At 50.0% G+C, this 16,323-nt stretch overlaps 1 protein-coding gene across 1 annotated transcript in view; it reads right to left on the reverse strand.

Moving 5' to 3' along the window:
• LOC144611387 (uncharacterized) overlaps positions 1-12,919 on the reverse strand; it is a 37,717-nt gene extending 24,798 nt beyond the window's left edge. The window contains 3 exon segments of the mRNA XM_078430457.1: positions 4,036-4,395; positions 8,906-8,989; positions 12,781-12,919. Of these exon segments, the coding sequence (XP_078286583.1) occupies positions 4,036-4,395; positions 8,906-8,989; positions 12,781-12,919 (583 nt within the window).
• Between the last annotated feature and the right edge of the window lie 3,404 nt (positions 12,920-16,323).

Consider the following 16,323-nt stretch of genomic DNA (forward strand, 5'->3'; position numbering starts at 1 on the left):
GTTGCAATGTGAGGAATGGTTTTGTGAAAAGCAAGATCCCACAAAACAGCAAATTGATGATGACCTGAATAATCTCTTTCGTCTGAGGGCTGGTTAGAAGATGAGCTCATAAGTTCATAAGTCAGAGAGGCAGAATTCGGCCATTTGGCCCCCACTAGCCTACTCCGCCATTCAATCATGGCTGATCTATCTCTGCCTCTCAACCCCATTCTCCTGCCTTCTCCCTGTAACCACTGACACCCGCACTAATCAAGAATCTGTCAATCTCCGCCTTGAAAATAGCCACTGATGTGGCCTCCACACCCTTCAGTGGCAATGAATTCCACAGATTCACCACCCTCTGAAAAACTTCCTCCTCATCTCCTCACAAAAGGTACGTCCTTTTATCCTGAGGCTGTGGCCTCTGGTCCTGGACTCTCCCACAAGTGGAAACATCCTCTCCACGTCCACTCTATCCAGGCCTTCCACTATTTGGTAAGTTTCTATCAGGTCTTAGACAATAGACAATAGACAATAGGTGCAGGAGTAGGCCATTCAGCCCTTCGAGCCAGCACTGCCATTCAATGCGATCATGGCTGATCACTCTCAATCAGTACCCCGTTCCTGCCTTCTCCCCATACCCCCTCACTCCGCTATCCTTAAGAGCTCTATCCAGCTCTCTCTTAAAAGCATCCAACGAACTGGCCCCCACTGCCTTCTGAGGCAGAGAATTCCACACCTTCACCACTCTCTGACTGAAAAAGTTTTTCCTCATCTCCGTTCTAAATGGCCTACCCCTTATTCTTAAACTGTGGCCCCTTGTTCTGGACTCCCCCAACATTGGGAACACGTTTCCTGCCTCTAATGTGTCCAACCCCTTAATAATCTTATATGTTTCAATAAGATCCCCCCTCATCCCGTCATCCTGCTAAACTCCAGCGAGTACAGGCCCAGTGCCGTCAAACTCTCATCACACGTTAACCCGACCATCCCTGTGATCATTCTCGTCAACCTCCTCTAGTTCAGTTTAGTTTTCTTTACTTTACTTTGGTTTAATTTAGTTTGGCCGATTGTCACGTGGATCGAGGTACGATGAAAAACTTTTTTCTTCAACGCCAGCACATCCTTCCTCAGATATGGGACCCAAAACTGCTCAGGACACTCCAAACTTGGCCTGACCCGCACCTCATAAACCCTCAGCATTACATCCGTTTACTATCCCATTACCGCAAGAGGAGTTGAGTACAGGAGCAAAGAGGTCCTTCTGCAGTTGTACAGGGCCCTAGTGAGACCGCACCTGGAGTACAGTGTGCAGTTTTGGTCTCTCAAATTTGAGGAAGGACATTCTTGCTATTGGGGGCGTGCAGCGAAGGTTTACTAGGTGATTCCCGGAATGGCGGGACTGTCGTATGTTGAAAGACTGGAGCGACTAGGCTTGTATACACTGGAATTTAGAAGGATGAGAGGGGGTCTTATTGAAACATATAAGATTATTAAGGGATTGGACACGCTAGAGGCAGGAAACATGTTCCCAATGTTGGGGGAGTCCAGAACCAGGGCCACAGTTTAAGAAAAAGGGGTAGGCCATTTAGAACGGAGATGAGGAAAAACTTTTTCACTCAGAGAGTTGTAAATAGGTGGAATTCTCTGCCTCAGAAGGCAGTGGAGGCCAATTCTCTGGATGCTTTCAAGAGAGAGTTAGATAGAGCTCTTAATGATAGCGGAGTCAGGGGGTATGGGGAGAAGGCAGGAACGGGGTACTGATTGTGAATGATCAGCCATGATCACATTGAATGGTGTTGGCTCGAAGGGGCCGAATGGCCTCCTCCTCCACCTATTGTCTATTGTCTATTTAGTTTTAGACATAGAGTCATACAGCGTAGAAACAGGTCCTTCGGCCCAACTTGCCCACATCAGCCAACATGCCCCATCTATACTAGTCCCACCTGCCTGTATTTGGCCCAAATCCTTCTAAACCCGTCCTATCCATGTACCTGTCTAAATGTTTCTTAAACGTCGCCTCAACCACCTCCTCCGGCAGCTCGTTCCATACACCCACCACCCTTTGCGTGAAAACGTTACCCATCAGATTCCGGTTAAATCGTTCCCCGTCACCCTAAACCTGTGTCCTCTGGTTTTCAAAGTATATTCTAGGGGGATATTCTGACCCCTAAGGGTCAGAGCAGCGGAGAAAATCCCTCTGTCTGTCTTCAAACTGCCACCAGAGAGGTCACTTTCACTCTCAATGTAACATCTCATCTGAAAGGTAGCAACTCTACAGAATAGTTCTCCTTTAACACTGCCCCCACTGAAACTACAATCCCTTGTGTTTTCCTTAAAGAAAGGAGCTTTCATTCAAATCACCATAGTTATAAAGTAAAAACATAGAAACATAGAAAATAGGAGTAGGCCATTCGGCCCTTCGAGCCAGCACCGCCATTCAATATGATCATGGCTGATCATCCACAATCAGTGCCCCGTTCCTGCTTTTCTCCCCATGCCCCTTGATTCCGTTAGCCCCAAGAGCTAAGTCTAACTCTCAATTGAAAACACCCAGTGAATTGGCCTCCACTGCCTTCTGTGGCAGAGAATTCCACAGATTCACAATAAATGTTGTGCAAAAGAATAACGGTGATAAAGGAAACGGGCCATTGGAGGCTGTTTGTTGGGTGAGAACGAGAAGCTGGTGCGACTTGGGTGGGGGAGGGATGGAGAGAGAGGGGGAATGCCGGGGCTACCTGAAGTGAGAGAAATCAATATTCATACCACTGTAGGCTGTCCACATGATATATGAGATGCTGCCTGACCCTGCTGAGCTGTTCAAGCATTTTGTGTTTACCATTTAAGTCATTCTGTTTTTTTTGGGTTGTTTTACATGCAATAAATCACAAAGAGTCACAGGGCGGAGATGAAGGATGAAAGACACCGTGCGGCAGGCTGGACAATCATTCCATCAGGTTTTAACGGGCTAGCCAGGAAAAGGGGTCCTTCGGTATCCGAGCAAAGAGAACACAGATGCTGGACGAAATGTGTGGGAAGGAACGAATGCAGATGCTGGTTTGAACCGAAGATAGACAGAAAATGCTGGAGTAACTCAGCGGGACAGGCAGCATCTCTGGAGAGAAGGAATGGGTGACGTTTTGGCTTGAAACCGTTCGGGGGGGGGAGAGAAAGAAAAAGAGAGAGAGGGAGGGGAGAGGGGGAGAGGGAGAGGGGGAGAGGGAGAGGGAGAGGGAGAGAGAAAGAGAGAAAGAGAGAGAGAGAAAGAGAGAGAAGAGAGAGAGAGAGAGAGAGAGAGAGAGAGAGAGAGAGAGAGAGAGAGAGAGAGGAGAGACGAGAGGAGAGAGAGAGAGAGAGAGAGAGAGAGAGAGAGAGAGGAGAGAGAGAGGGAGAGGGAGGGAGAGGGAGGGAGAGGGAGGGAGAGGGAGGGAGAGGGAGGAGAGGGAGGGAGAGATAGGGAGGAGAGAGGGAGAGAGAGGGAGAGAGAGAGAGAGAGAGAAAAGAAAAGTGTCTGTCAATTCTCAACAGGCAGAGGGGAGAGGGAGCTGTGGTATGGAATTTGATAGAAAGATGCATAGAAACATAGAAACAGAAAATAAATGCAGGAGTAGGCAATTCGGCCCTTCGAGCCTGTACGCACCGCCATTCAATATGATCATGGCTGATCATCCAACTCAGTATCCCGTACCTGCCTTCTCTCCATACCCCCTGATCCTTTAGCCACAAGGGCCACATCGAACTCCCTCTTAAATATAGCCAATGAACTGGCCTCAACTACCTTCTGTGGCAGAGAATTCCACAGATTCACCACTCTCTGTGTGAAGAAATGTTTTCTCATCTCGGTCCTAAAAGACTTCCCCCTTATCCTTAACCTGTGACCCCCTTGTTCTGGACTCCCCCAACATCGGGAACAATCTTCCCGCATCTAGCCTCTCCAACCCCTTAAGAATTTTATATGTTTCAATAAGATCCCGATGCTCAGGGCTAATAACTTCACAAGTTTCATTTTTAATCTAATCGCGAGTGTTTGTATTGTGGGCCCCACTGCACACAGGCCTCTGTTGCCATGGTTACTGCGATGAACCGCCGATAAAGATCTGTCCAGTTCCGCGGGTACTTTCTTCCCTTCAGCGGCCGCGGTGTTAAACAGCGTGAGACGACCTGCCCTCAGGGCCAGCCGCGTGGCTACCAGGTTCACCGTGAGACCCCTCCTCAATGCAGATTGTCCCGGCCACGCTGGCCATCCGCGAGTCACGGTGCCAGGCGGAACAGGGCGCTGCCCGAGCCGGCTGCCCACCCCCTTTTCCCGGGGGTTACGGTTGGGGTTAGAGAGGGACCACCCGCTGTCCAAGGGCACCCTGGGGGATTTCCGGGACCGCTGGACACCGGGGGGGGGCAGGAAGTCATCCTCACTCACTAAGGATTGTAATAGAGTTGTATAGTAGTTTATTTTAGGGCCTGTCCAGTTACGCGATCTTTAAGGCGACTGCCGGTGACTGTCAAAGTCGTAGCAGATCGACAAAATTTTCTTTTACCCCACGACAATGACCACGACAATGACCACGACAGTGACCACAACAATGACCACGACAATGACCACGACAGTGACCACAACAATGACCACGACAATGACCACGACAACGACCACGACAATGACCACGACAATGACCGCGACAATGACCGCGGACAATGACCGCGACAACGACTGTGACAATGACCATGACAATGACCAGGACAATGACCAGGACAATGACCACGACAGTGACCATGACAGTGACCACGACAGTGACCACGACAGTGACCACGACAGTGACCACGACAATGGCCACGACAATGACCACAATGACCACGATAATGACCACGACAATGACCACGACAATGACCACGACAATGCCGAGTCAGGTCGATACAAGTTTTACTTTTTTTGTGAGACTAGCACCCTGGCTAAGAGATGGCACCATCTTCGGAAACATCGCAAAATCCCCACGCTTACCTGACCGTCAAACTGCCGCCTCCAATCTACCCGTCAAATGTCCTGACGGTAAATAAATTGGTTAAACAAAACTATCTTCTGGTATCTTCAAATGACTTTTCTTAATTTAATATCACGTGCTTCTAAACACACCTGCTACACCCTAGCAAACCTGGGGACAGCGTGCGACAGACAGCGCCCGCAATAAGCTACGGTACCTGGCGACAAGCCAGCTGTCGCCGAGAAATTTCTATCTGGAATTTTTTTTCCGCGACGCGCCGAGATCCACTACGATTCATTGAAGACTCCTCACGATCACGCCCACGACACCCCGGCAAACGTTCGGCAACAGCCTAGTCACCGGTAGTCGCCTTAAAATCGCCTAAGTAGGACAGGCCCTATTGTATATTTGTCTGCCTTGTATTATGGTGGTAGGTTTTGTTTTGATTTAATTTGTGCTGTAAATATTAGTGGTAATAATTGATCAAGTTATTTTGGTTTAAAAGCAAAATCGGTGCAGATTGTGCAGCGGTCCCATCGGTACAGCAGGCAGTGAAGAAAGCCAATGGAATGTTGGCCTTCATAAACAAGAGGAGTTGAGTATAGGAGCAAAGAGGTCCTTCTGCATTTGTACAGGGCCCTAGTGAGACCGCACCTGGAGTACTGTGTGCAGTTTTGGTCTCCAAATTTGAGGAAGGATATTCTTGCTATTGAGGGCGTGCAGCGTAGGTTTACTAGGTTAATTCCTGGAATGGCGGGACTGTCGTATGTTGAAAGGCTGGAGCGACTAGGCTTGTATACACTGGAATTTAGACGGATGAGAGGGGATCTTATCGAAACGTATAAGATTATTAAGGGGTTGGACACGTTAGAGGCAGGAAACATGTTCCCAATGTTGGGGGAGTCCAGAACAAGGGGCCACAGTTTAAGAATAAGGGGAAGGCCATTTAGAACTGAGATGAGGAAAAACTTTTTCAGTCAGAGAGTTGTGAATCTGTGGAATTCTCTGCCTCAGAAGGCAGTGGAGGCCATTCTCTGAATGCATTCAAGAGAGAATTAGATAGAGCTCTTAAGGATAGCGGAGTCAGGGGGTACGGGGAGAAGGCAGGAACGGGGTACTGATTGAGGATGATCAGCCATGATCACATTGAATGGCGGTGCTGGCTGGAAGGGCCGAATGGCCTCCTCCTGCACCTATTGTCTATCGGTATTCCGAAACTCTCCCAGCTGTGTCTAGCTCTCCCACGTTACTAACGATGCTGCCACATGATCAATACTGAGGGAGTACCCCTCAGTACAGTGTGTAGACCGCCCTCTGCATTGCCAGTGTCAAAGATCCTAGAGGAGCAAGATAGACCACTCGATCCTAAACACCGTAGCGTGTCACAGCGGCCATTTTAGTCGGCAGAAACTTGCAGAAACATTTTAAAAACGAAAATAACAAAAATCTGTGAATTGATAGATGAGATATATTCTGCATTTTAATGGTATCATCACACATACTGTTCCCCCAAAACACTGATTACACTGCGAGAGGCAGAGCGGACGGCGGGTTTTGCTTACTAAAATGGCGGCCGTTACGCTCCTTTGCGCACTACACTTCAGTAGAGGCGATTTTGACGGAGTGGTTCATCTTGCTCCTCTAGTATCTTTGGTCAGTGTTGAGGGAGCGTCACACTGTGTATTGAGGCAGTGCTACACTGTGTATTGAGGCAGTGCTACACTGTGTATTGAGGCAGTGCCACACTGTGTATTGAGGCAGTGCTACACTGTGTATTGAGGCAGTGCTACACTGTGTATTGAGGCAGTGCTACACTGTGTATTGAGGCAGTGCTACACTGTGTATTGAGGGAGAGGTACACACTGTGTATTGAGGCAGTGCTACACTGTGTATTGAGGCAGTGCTACACTGTGTATTGAGGGAGAGGTACACACTGTGTATTGAGGCAGTGCTACACTGTGTATTGAGGCAGTGCTACACTGTGTATTGAGGCAGTGCTACACTGTGTATTGAGGGAGAGGTACACACTGTGTATTGAGGCAGTGCTACACTGTGTATTGAGGCAGTGCTACACTGTGTATTGAGGCAGTGCCACACTGTGTATTGAGGCAGTGCTACACTGTGTATTGAGGCAGTGCCACACTGTGTATTGAGGCAGTGCTACACTGTGTATTGAGGCAGTGCTACACTGTGTATTGAGGCAGTGCTACACTGTGTATTGAGGCAGTGCCACACTGTGTATTGAGGCAGAGCTACACTGTGTATTGAGGCAGTGCCACACTGTGTATTGAGGCAGAGCTACACTGTGTATTGAGGCAGTGCTACACTGTGTATTGAGGCAGTGCTACACTGTGTATTGAGGCAGAGCTACACTGTGTATTGAGGCAGAGCTACACTGTGTATTGAGGCAGTGCTACACTGTGTATTGATGATACTGTTGTCATTTGATAGCTGATTGATGTTTGTAAACTGCTGATTGGCAGTATTGATCCTTCCAGCGTTTATACTATGATTATGAAGTGAAGTAACATAAAGTCTCTTTGTTACACCGATCAGCCGAAACATTACGCCCACCTGCCCAATGTGCTGTTGGTCCTCCGTGTGCAGCCCCATACGCAGCAGGGTGCGATGCACTGTGTGTTGTGACACATTCCTCCCGTGACCACCATTAACATTTTCTGTGACTTGTGCCACAGTCGACCTTCTGTCGGTTCGGACCAGACGGGATAGCCATCGTTGCCCTCGCGCATCGATGAGCCTTGAGCGCCCAACACCCTGTCTGTCGCCGGTTTGTGGTTTGTCCCTCCTCGGACCACTGTCGGTCGGTACTCACCACTGCTGACCGGGAGCACCCCACAAGCCTTGCCGTTTCAGAGATGCTCTGACCCAGTCGTCTGGCCATGACAATTTGGCCCTTGTCAAAGTCGCTCAGGTCTTTACTCCTGCCCATTTCTCCTGCATCCAACACGTCAACTTCAAGAACTGACTGTCCACTTGCTGCCTAATATATCCCACCCCTTGACAGGCGCCATTGTAACAAGATAATCAATGTTGTACACTTCGCCTGTCAGTGGTCGTAATGTTTTGGCTGATCTGTGTACTGTGGGAGTGCTACTCTGTGTATTGAGGGAGAGGTACACTGTGTAATGACAGTCAGGAGGAAGGGGGGGGGGGGGGGGGGGGAATCTCTCTCCGGGTTTGCTGCTGGTCCTGGCCAAGATGGCCGTTCGCGGGTCCAGGCAGCGGGCGGTCGAGGATTCTGCCCGAGTCGCCAACCTGCCTGCCCCTCTCCCCCCGAGCCTCGGTCCGTGCCCACGTGTCCCTGGAGAGGGAGAACACACACGCACAGCGCCCATGGGATATCAGGAGGCCGTCCGTGAACGCCATTCGCCGCTGGGGGGGGTGGGTCGAGTGTGTGGTGGATAAGGCAGTGGAGGCCAATTCACTGGATTGTTTTTTTTTTTAGATTTAAAGATACAGCGTGGAAACAGGCCCTTCGGCCCACCGGGTCCGCGCCGCCCAGAAATCCCCGCACACTAACACTATCCTACACACACGAGGGACAATTTTTTTAAACATTTGCCCAGCCAATTAACCTACATACCTGTACGTCTTTGGAGTGTGGGAGGAAACCGAAGATCTCGGAGAAAACCCACGCAGGTCACGGGGAGAACGTACAAACTCCGTACAGACGGCGCCCGTAGTCAGGATCGAACCTGAGTCTCCAGCGCTGCATTCGCTGTAAGGCAGCAACTCTACCGCTGCGCCACCGTGCCGCAGAGAGAGTTAGATTTAGCTCTTCGGGCTAACAGAATCAAGGGATATGGGGAGAAAGCAGGAACGGGGTACTGATTTTGGATGATCAGCCATGATCAAATTGAATGGTGCTGGCTCGAAGGGCCGAATGGCCTGCTCCTGCACCTAATTTCTATGGTTCTATGTTTCAAACTTACCAGTGAGATCAATGGCAATTGGCTTTGGTGCGTCTTCACATAGAATAGTCAGTCTGGTTACCACCACATTGCATGTGGAGGGATCTAGAAAAGGTGCCTCAATGTTACTCAATTGCACACGAATTGTACACAAAATCATAAGAAGAAGAATAATAATAATAATAATAATGCATTTTATTTATATAGCGCTTTTCATATACTCAAAGACGCTTTACAGAGATTTAGAGAACATAGGGAAATGAATAAATAGATAAATAAGTAAATAAGTAAACGAACAGAGAAAGGAGACAGAAGGTGAGGTGACGGTCAGTGGTTGAAGGCAGTGCTGAACAGGTGAGACTTCAGCGATGTTTTGAATGTGGTGAGTGTGGAGGAGTCTCTAACGGTTTGGGGTAGTGAGTTCCATAGGGTGGGAGCAGCGATGGAGAAAGCCCTGTCCCCCCAGGATCTGAGTTTGGTCCGGATGTGGGGGGATAGGAGATTGGCAGCAGCAGAGCGGAGGGTGCAGGTGGGAGTGTGCCTGTGGAGGAGGTCGGTCAGGTAGGATGGGGCCAGGTTATGGAGGGCTTTGTAGGTTATGAGGAGGATTTTGTACTGGATTCTCTGGGGGATGGGGAGCCAGTGGAGTTTGTAAAGGACGGGGATGATATGGTCACGGATCGGGGAGTGGGTGAGTAGACGGGCAGCGGAGTTTTGAGTGTATTGAAGTTTACTGATGATTTTTGAGGGTGCGCCATAGAGGAGGCTGTTGCAGTAGTCCAGACGGGAGGTGATGAAGGCGTGGATGAGGGTTTCTGCAGCTGTGGAGGAGAGGGATGGACGGAGACGGGCAATGTTTTTGAGGTGGAAGAAGGCTGTCTTTGTGAAGTGTTTGATGTGTTTGTCGAAGGAGAGGGTTTGATCAAAGATGATTCCAAGATTCCGGATGTGAGGTGAGGTGGATACTGGGAGACCATCAATGTTGAGGATGAAGTTTTGGGTGGATTTGGTGAGCGTTTTTGGACCAATGATGATGATTTCAGATTTGTTGCAATTGAGTTTGAGGAAATTTGAATAGACCGAGAATGCGCTTATTGTCTCTTGCCAAGAGTAGGTGAACCGAGGACGAGAGGGCATAGGTTTGAGGTGAAAAGGGAAAAGATTTCCTAGGAATCTGAGAGGGGAACTTTTTCCCCACAAAGGGCGGTGGGTGTGTGGAACGAGCTGCCGGAGGAGGTGGTTGAGGCTGGGACTATCCCAACAAGGTGAATCCCAGAGGGCGGTGAATCTGTGGAATTCTTTGCCACAGGAGGCTGTGGAGGCCAAGCCAGTGGATATGTTTATGGCAGAGATAGGTAGATTTTCGATTCGTACAGGTGTCAGAGGTTACTGGGAGAAGGCAGGAGAATGGGAGAGTTAGGAGGGAGAGATAGATCAGCCATGATTGAATGGCGGAGTAGACTTGATGGGCCGAACGGCCTAATTCTGCTCCTATCACTTATGACCTTATGACATTTAATATGTCAGGGGGTATGGGGAGAAGGCAGGAACTGATTGTGGATGATCAGCCATGATCACATTGAATGTTGGTGCTGGCTCGAAGTGCCGAATGGCCTACTCCTGCACCTATTGTCTATTGTCTATTGCACGGTGGCGCAGCGGTAGAGTTGCTGCCTTACAGCGAATGCAGCGCCGGAGACTCAGGTTCGATCCTGACTACGGGCGCCGTCTGTACGGAGTTTGTACGTTCTCCCCGTGACCTGCGTGAGTTTTCTCCGAGATCTTCGGTTTCCTCCCACACTCCAAAGACGTACAGGTTTGTAGGTTAATTGACTGGGTAAATGTAAAAATTGTCCCTAGTGTGTGTAGGATAGTGTTAGTGTGCGGGGATCGCTGGGCGGCGCGGACTCGGTGGGCCGAAGGGCCTGTTTCTGGGCTGTATCTCTAAAAAAAAATTGTTTTCAATATACAGTTAGACAGTTTAGGACAGGTTTGGAGGGATATAGGCGGAATGGGGCAGGTGAGTCTAATGTAGCTGGAACATGTTGGCCGGTGTAGACAAGTTGGGCCGAAGGGCCTGTTTCCACACTATATGACTCTATGACTCTGACCCAAGGCATGATCCTTCATCGCCCTCCATCCTTTCCCACCCCAATCTCAACATCTTCCAACCCACCACCTGGCCATTTTCCTCTCATAAACGCTAACCCGGATATTTCTCCAGCTCCATGTCACCTCACCTCACCCTCTCCAATTCTACATCACCCACTACTCACTCTCTTGCCGTATTCCTATCCCCACTCACCCATCTTAGTTCACCGCCGCTCTCTGGTTGCGGTAGGATGGTTCGGTTGCCTGATAACAGCTGGGATGAAACTGTCCCTGAATCTGGAGGTGTGCGTTTTCGCACTTCTGTACCTCTTGCCTGATGGGAGAGGGGAGAAGAGGGGGTGACCGGGAGTGAGAATGGTCCTTGATTAAGCTGCTGGCCTTGCCGAGGCAGCGTGAGGTGTAGATGGAGTCAACGGAAGGGAGACGGACACAAAATGCTGGAGAAGCTGTGTGGGACAGGGAACATATCTGGGTGGGATGTCTGACATTTCAATAGACAATAGGAGGAGGCCATTCGGCACTTCGAGCCAGCACCACCGTTCGCCGTGATCATGGCTGATCATCCACAATCAGTTCCTGCCTTCTCCCCATACCCCCTGACTCTGCTATCCTTAAGAGCTCTATCTAACTCTCTTGAAAGCATCCAGGGAATTGGCCTCCACTGCCTTCTGAGGCAGAGAATTCCACAGGTTCACAACTCTCTGAGTGAAAAGTGGAATTCTCTGCCTCATCTCCGTTCTAAATGGCCTACCCCTTATTCTTAAACTGTGTGGCCCCTTGTTCTGGACTCCCCCAACATTGGGAACATGTTTCCTGCCTCTAACGTGTCCAACCCCTTACTAATCTTATATGTTTCATTAAGATCCCCTCTCACCCTTCTAAATTCCAGTGTATACAAGCCTAGTCGCTCCAGTCTTTCAACGTACAACAGTCCCGCCATTCCAGGGATTAACCTCGTGAACCCACGCTGCACTCCCTCAATAGCAAGAATATCCTTCCTCAAATTTGGAGTCCAGAACTGCACACAGTACTCCAGGTGCGGTCTCACTAGGGCCCTGTACAACTGCACACAGTACTCCAGGTGCGGTCTCACTAGGGCCCTGTACAACTGCACACAGTACTCCAGGTGCGGTCTCACTAGGGCCCTGTACAACTGCACACAGTACTCCAGGTGCGGTCTCACTAGGGCCCTGTGCAACTGCAGGTCGAGACCCTTCTTCAGACTGAGCGTCAGGGAACAGGGAGTTACTGAGACAAGGAAGCATAAGTAAGAGTTCAAAAGAGGTGTGGTTCAAGCAAAATGTAGAATAGACCATTGTTGGCAAACAGACAATACAAGGTATCACAAAATGCTGGAGTAACTCAGCGGGTCAGGCAGCGTCTCTGGAGAGAAGGAAGAGATTCCTTCTCTCCAGAGATGCTGCCTGACCCGCTGAGTTACTCCAGCATTTTGTGATGCCTTCGATTTGTACCAGCATCTGCAGTTATTTTCCTAAACAGACATACAATGCAATCAGGGGGACAGTCAGACTGGTCGGAGAACTGGGAAAGGGGAGGGATGTAGAGAGAGGGAAAGCAAGGGTCACTTGAAGTTGGAGAAGTCAATGTTTATTTTGCTGGGGGTGTGAGCTGCCCAAGCGAAATATGAGGTGCTGTTCCTCCAGTTTGCGCTGGGCCTCACTCTGACAGTGGAGGAGGCCCAGGACAGAGAGGGCAGTGTGGGACTGGGAGGGGGGGTTAAAGTGTGTAGCAATGGCAGGGAGGTTGGTACACTGACCTGCCACCTGGTGGAGCTTGCCCCCCAGCAGGGCCTTCTTGTACGGGGGTCAGGCTCTCGGCACGCAGGTCAAGCTGGTGATTTAGTGCCTCGTCCTCCTCGTCCATCTCCGCCCCCGGGCGCCCAAAATACCACCGCTCCGCCATCTTGCCTGGGGACCCAAACAGGGTGACGCCACCACAACGAGACTCTATACGCAGGAAGGAACTGGTTTACCCCAAAAATGGACGCAAAGTGCTGGGAGTAACTCAGCGGGACAGGCAGCATCTCTGGAGTGAAGGGATGAAAGTGATGATTCGGGTCGGGAGGCCTCTTCAGGCTGAAAGTACAGGTGCTAGTCAAATCCTCCACCCTACTCGTTTAACCAGTTCCACAGTTCTCCACGTGATATCCCTCATTATATCACACCTGCCCCAGACTACGATGGGCCTACCAGGGCACCACCCTGCCTGAGGTCATTTACGACTGGCTCTGATTGTTCCTCGTCTTTTCTCACCTCCAGTTCTTCACCCCCCCCACCACCCCCTACTTTCAGTCAGAACAAGGGGGCCTCGACCCAAAATGTCACCCATCCTTTTTCACCAGAGATGCTGCCTGACAATAGACAATAGACAATAGACAATAGGTGCAGGAGTAGGCCATTCAGCCCTTCGAGCCAGCACCGCCATTCAATGCGATCATGGCTGATCACTCAATCAGTACCCCTTTCCTGCCTTCTCCCCATACCCCCTCACTCCGCTATCCTCAAGAGCTCTATCCAGCTCTCTCTTGAAAGCATCCAACGAACTGGCCTCCACTGCCTTCTGAGGCAGAGAATTCCACACCTTCACCACCCTCTGACTGAAAAAGTTCTTCCTCATCTCCGTTCTAAATGGCCTACCCCTTATTCTCAAACTGTGGCCCCTTGTTCTGGACTCCCCTAACATTGGGAACATGTTATCTGCCTCTAATGTGTCCAATCCCCTAATTATCTTATATGTTTCAATAAGATCCCCCCTCATCCTTCTAAATTCCAGTGTATACAAGCCCAATCGCTCCAGCCTTTCAACATACGACAGTCCCGCCATTCCGGGAATTAACCTAGTGAACCTACGCTGCACGCCCTCCATAGCAAGAATATCCTTCCTCAAATTTGGAGACCAAAACTGCACACAGTACTCCAGGTGCGGTCTCACCAGGGCCCGGTACAACTGTAGAAGGACCTCTTTGCTCCTATACTCAACTCCTCTTGTTACGAAGGCCAACATTCCATTGGCTTTCTTCACTGCCTGCTGTACCTGCATGCTTCCTTTCATTGACTGATGCACTAGGACACCCAGATCTCGTTGAACTCCCCCTCCTCCTAACTTGACACCATTCAGATAATAATCTGCCTTTCTATTCTTACTTCCAAAGTGAATAACCTCACACTTATCTACATTAAACTGCATCTGCCATGTATCCGCCCACTCACACAACCTGTCCAAGTCACCCTGCAGCCTTATTGCATCTTCCTCACAATTCACACTACCCCCCAACTTAGTATCATCTGCAAATTTGCTAATGGTACTTTTAATCCCTTCGTCTAAGTCATTAATGTATATCGTAAATAGCTGGGGTCCCAGCACCGAACCTTGCGGTACCCCACTGGTCACTGCCTGCCATTCCGAAAGGGACCCATTTATCCCCACTCTTTGCTGACCCGCTGAGTTACTCCAGGACTTTGTGTAGGGGGCGGCACGGTGGCGCAGCGGTAGAGTTGCTGCCTCACAGCGCCGGAGACCCGGGTTCGATCCCGACTACGGGTGCTGTCTGCACGGAGTTTGCACGTTCTCCCCGTGACATGCATGGGTTTTCTCCGGGTGCTCCGGCTTCCTCCCACACTCCGAAGACGTACAGGTTTGTGGGTTAATTGGCATCAGTAAAGATTGTAAATTGTTCCTAGTGTGCAGGCTCTGGTACTAATTGCCCCTGGTGTGTAGGACAGTGCTCGTGTTTGGAGTGCGGGAGGAAACCGGAGTTCCCGGAAAAACCCACGCGGTCACGGGGAGAACGTGCAAACTCCGTACAGGCAGCACCCGTAGTCGGGATGGAACCCGGGTCTCTGGCGCTGTGAGGCAGCAACTCTCCTCGTTAGCCACAGTTGAGCCTCCTTCCGCATTTTATTTTCTCGCCAGACAGGGGTGATCAATCTTTGGAGTTCATCCATGCGGTCTTTAAATCTTTGCCATTGCATCTCCACCGTCAACCCTTTAAGTATAATTTGTCCGTCTATCCAAGCCAATTCCCGTCTCATACCTTCAAAGTCTCCTTTCTTCAAGTTCATGATCCTCGTCTCTGAATTAACCGAGTCACTCTCCGTCCGAACGCAGAATTCCACCATTCACTCTTGCCCACGGGGCTTTGCACAACAAGATCGCTATCTAATCCTTGCTCATTACACAACACCCAGTCTAGGATGGCCTGCCCTCTCGTCAGTCGTTCTACATATTGGTCTAAAACACCATCCCGTACACACTCCAGGAAGTCCTCCTGCTCAGTGCTGTTGCCAATTTGGTTGGCCCAATCTATGTGTAGATTAAAGCCACCCATGATAACTGCTGAACCTTTGCTACACACATCCCTCATTTCCCACTCTAAGGGAGACCAGAGTAACAGTTTAAGTTCAACCACAGAGAGTGGTGAGTCTGTGGAATTCTCTGCCACAGAAGGTAGTTGAGGCCAGTTCATTGGCTATATTTAAGAGAGAGTTAGATGTGGCCCTTGTGGCTAAAGGGATCAGGGGGTATGGAGAGAAGGCAGGAACAGGTTACTGAGCTGGATGATCAGCCATGATCATATTGAATGGCGGTGCAGGCTCAAAGGGCCGAATGGCCTACTTCTGCACCTATTTTCTATGTTTCTATGTTTCACCGACACCTCATCTGTCTGTATGGAGTTTGTACGTTCTCCCCGTGACCTGCGTGGGGTTTTCTCCGAGATCTATGATTTCCTCCCACACTCCAAAGACATACAGGTGAATTGGCTTGGCATAAGTATAAAATTGTCCCCAGTGTGTGTAGGATAGTGTTAATGTGCGGGGATCGCTGGTCGGAACGGACTCGGTGGGCTGAAGGGCCTGTTTGCGCGGTGTATCTCCAAACTAAACATCTTGCAAAACTCTACATTCTCTTTGGTAAAGACAGAAGGGCCCATTCCAAATCATCACCTATTCATTCCATTCGCTGATGCTGCCTGATCTATTGAGTTCGGGCGTGCAAACAGACCCTTTCAGCTCACCGAGTGAGTCCACGTCAATCAGTGATCACCCGTGCACACTAGTTCTATTAGGGGCAATTTACAGAAGCCAAATTAATCTACAATCCTGCACGTCTTTGGAGTGTGGGAGGAAACCGGAGCGCCCGGAGAAAGCCCACGCGGTCAGAGGGAGAAGGTACAAACTCCGTACAGACAGCACCCGCGGTCAGGATGGAACCCGGGTCTCTGGCGCCGTGAGGCAGCAACACTACCGGTTACAAAGGTAAAACGCAGCTCGTGAGCAAAGTCGTGCGCACGGGGATAACATCTGAGC

This window comes from Rhinoraja longicauda, chromosome 40 (genome assembly GCF_053455715.1).
Source record: "Rhinoraja longicauda isolate Sanriku21f chromosome 40, sRhiLon1.1, whole genome shotgun sequence".
NCBI classification, from domain to species: Eukaryota; Metazoa; Chordata; class Chondrichthyes; order Rajiformes; family Arhynchobatidae; genus Rhinoraja; species Rhinoraja longicauda.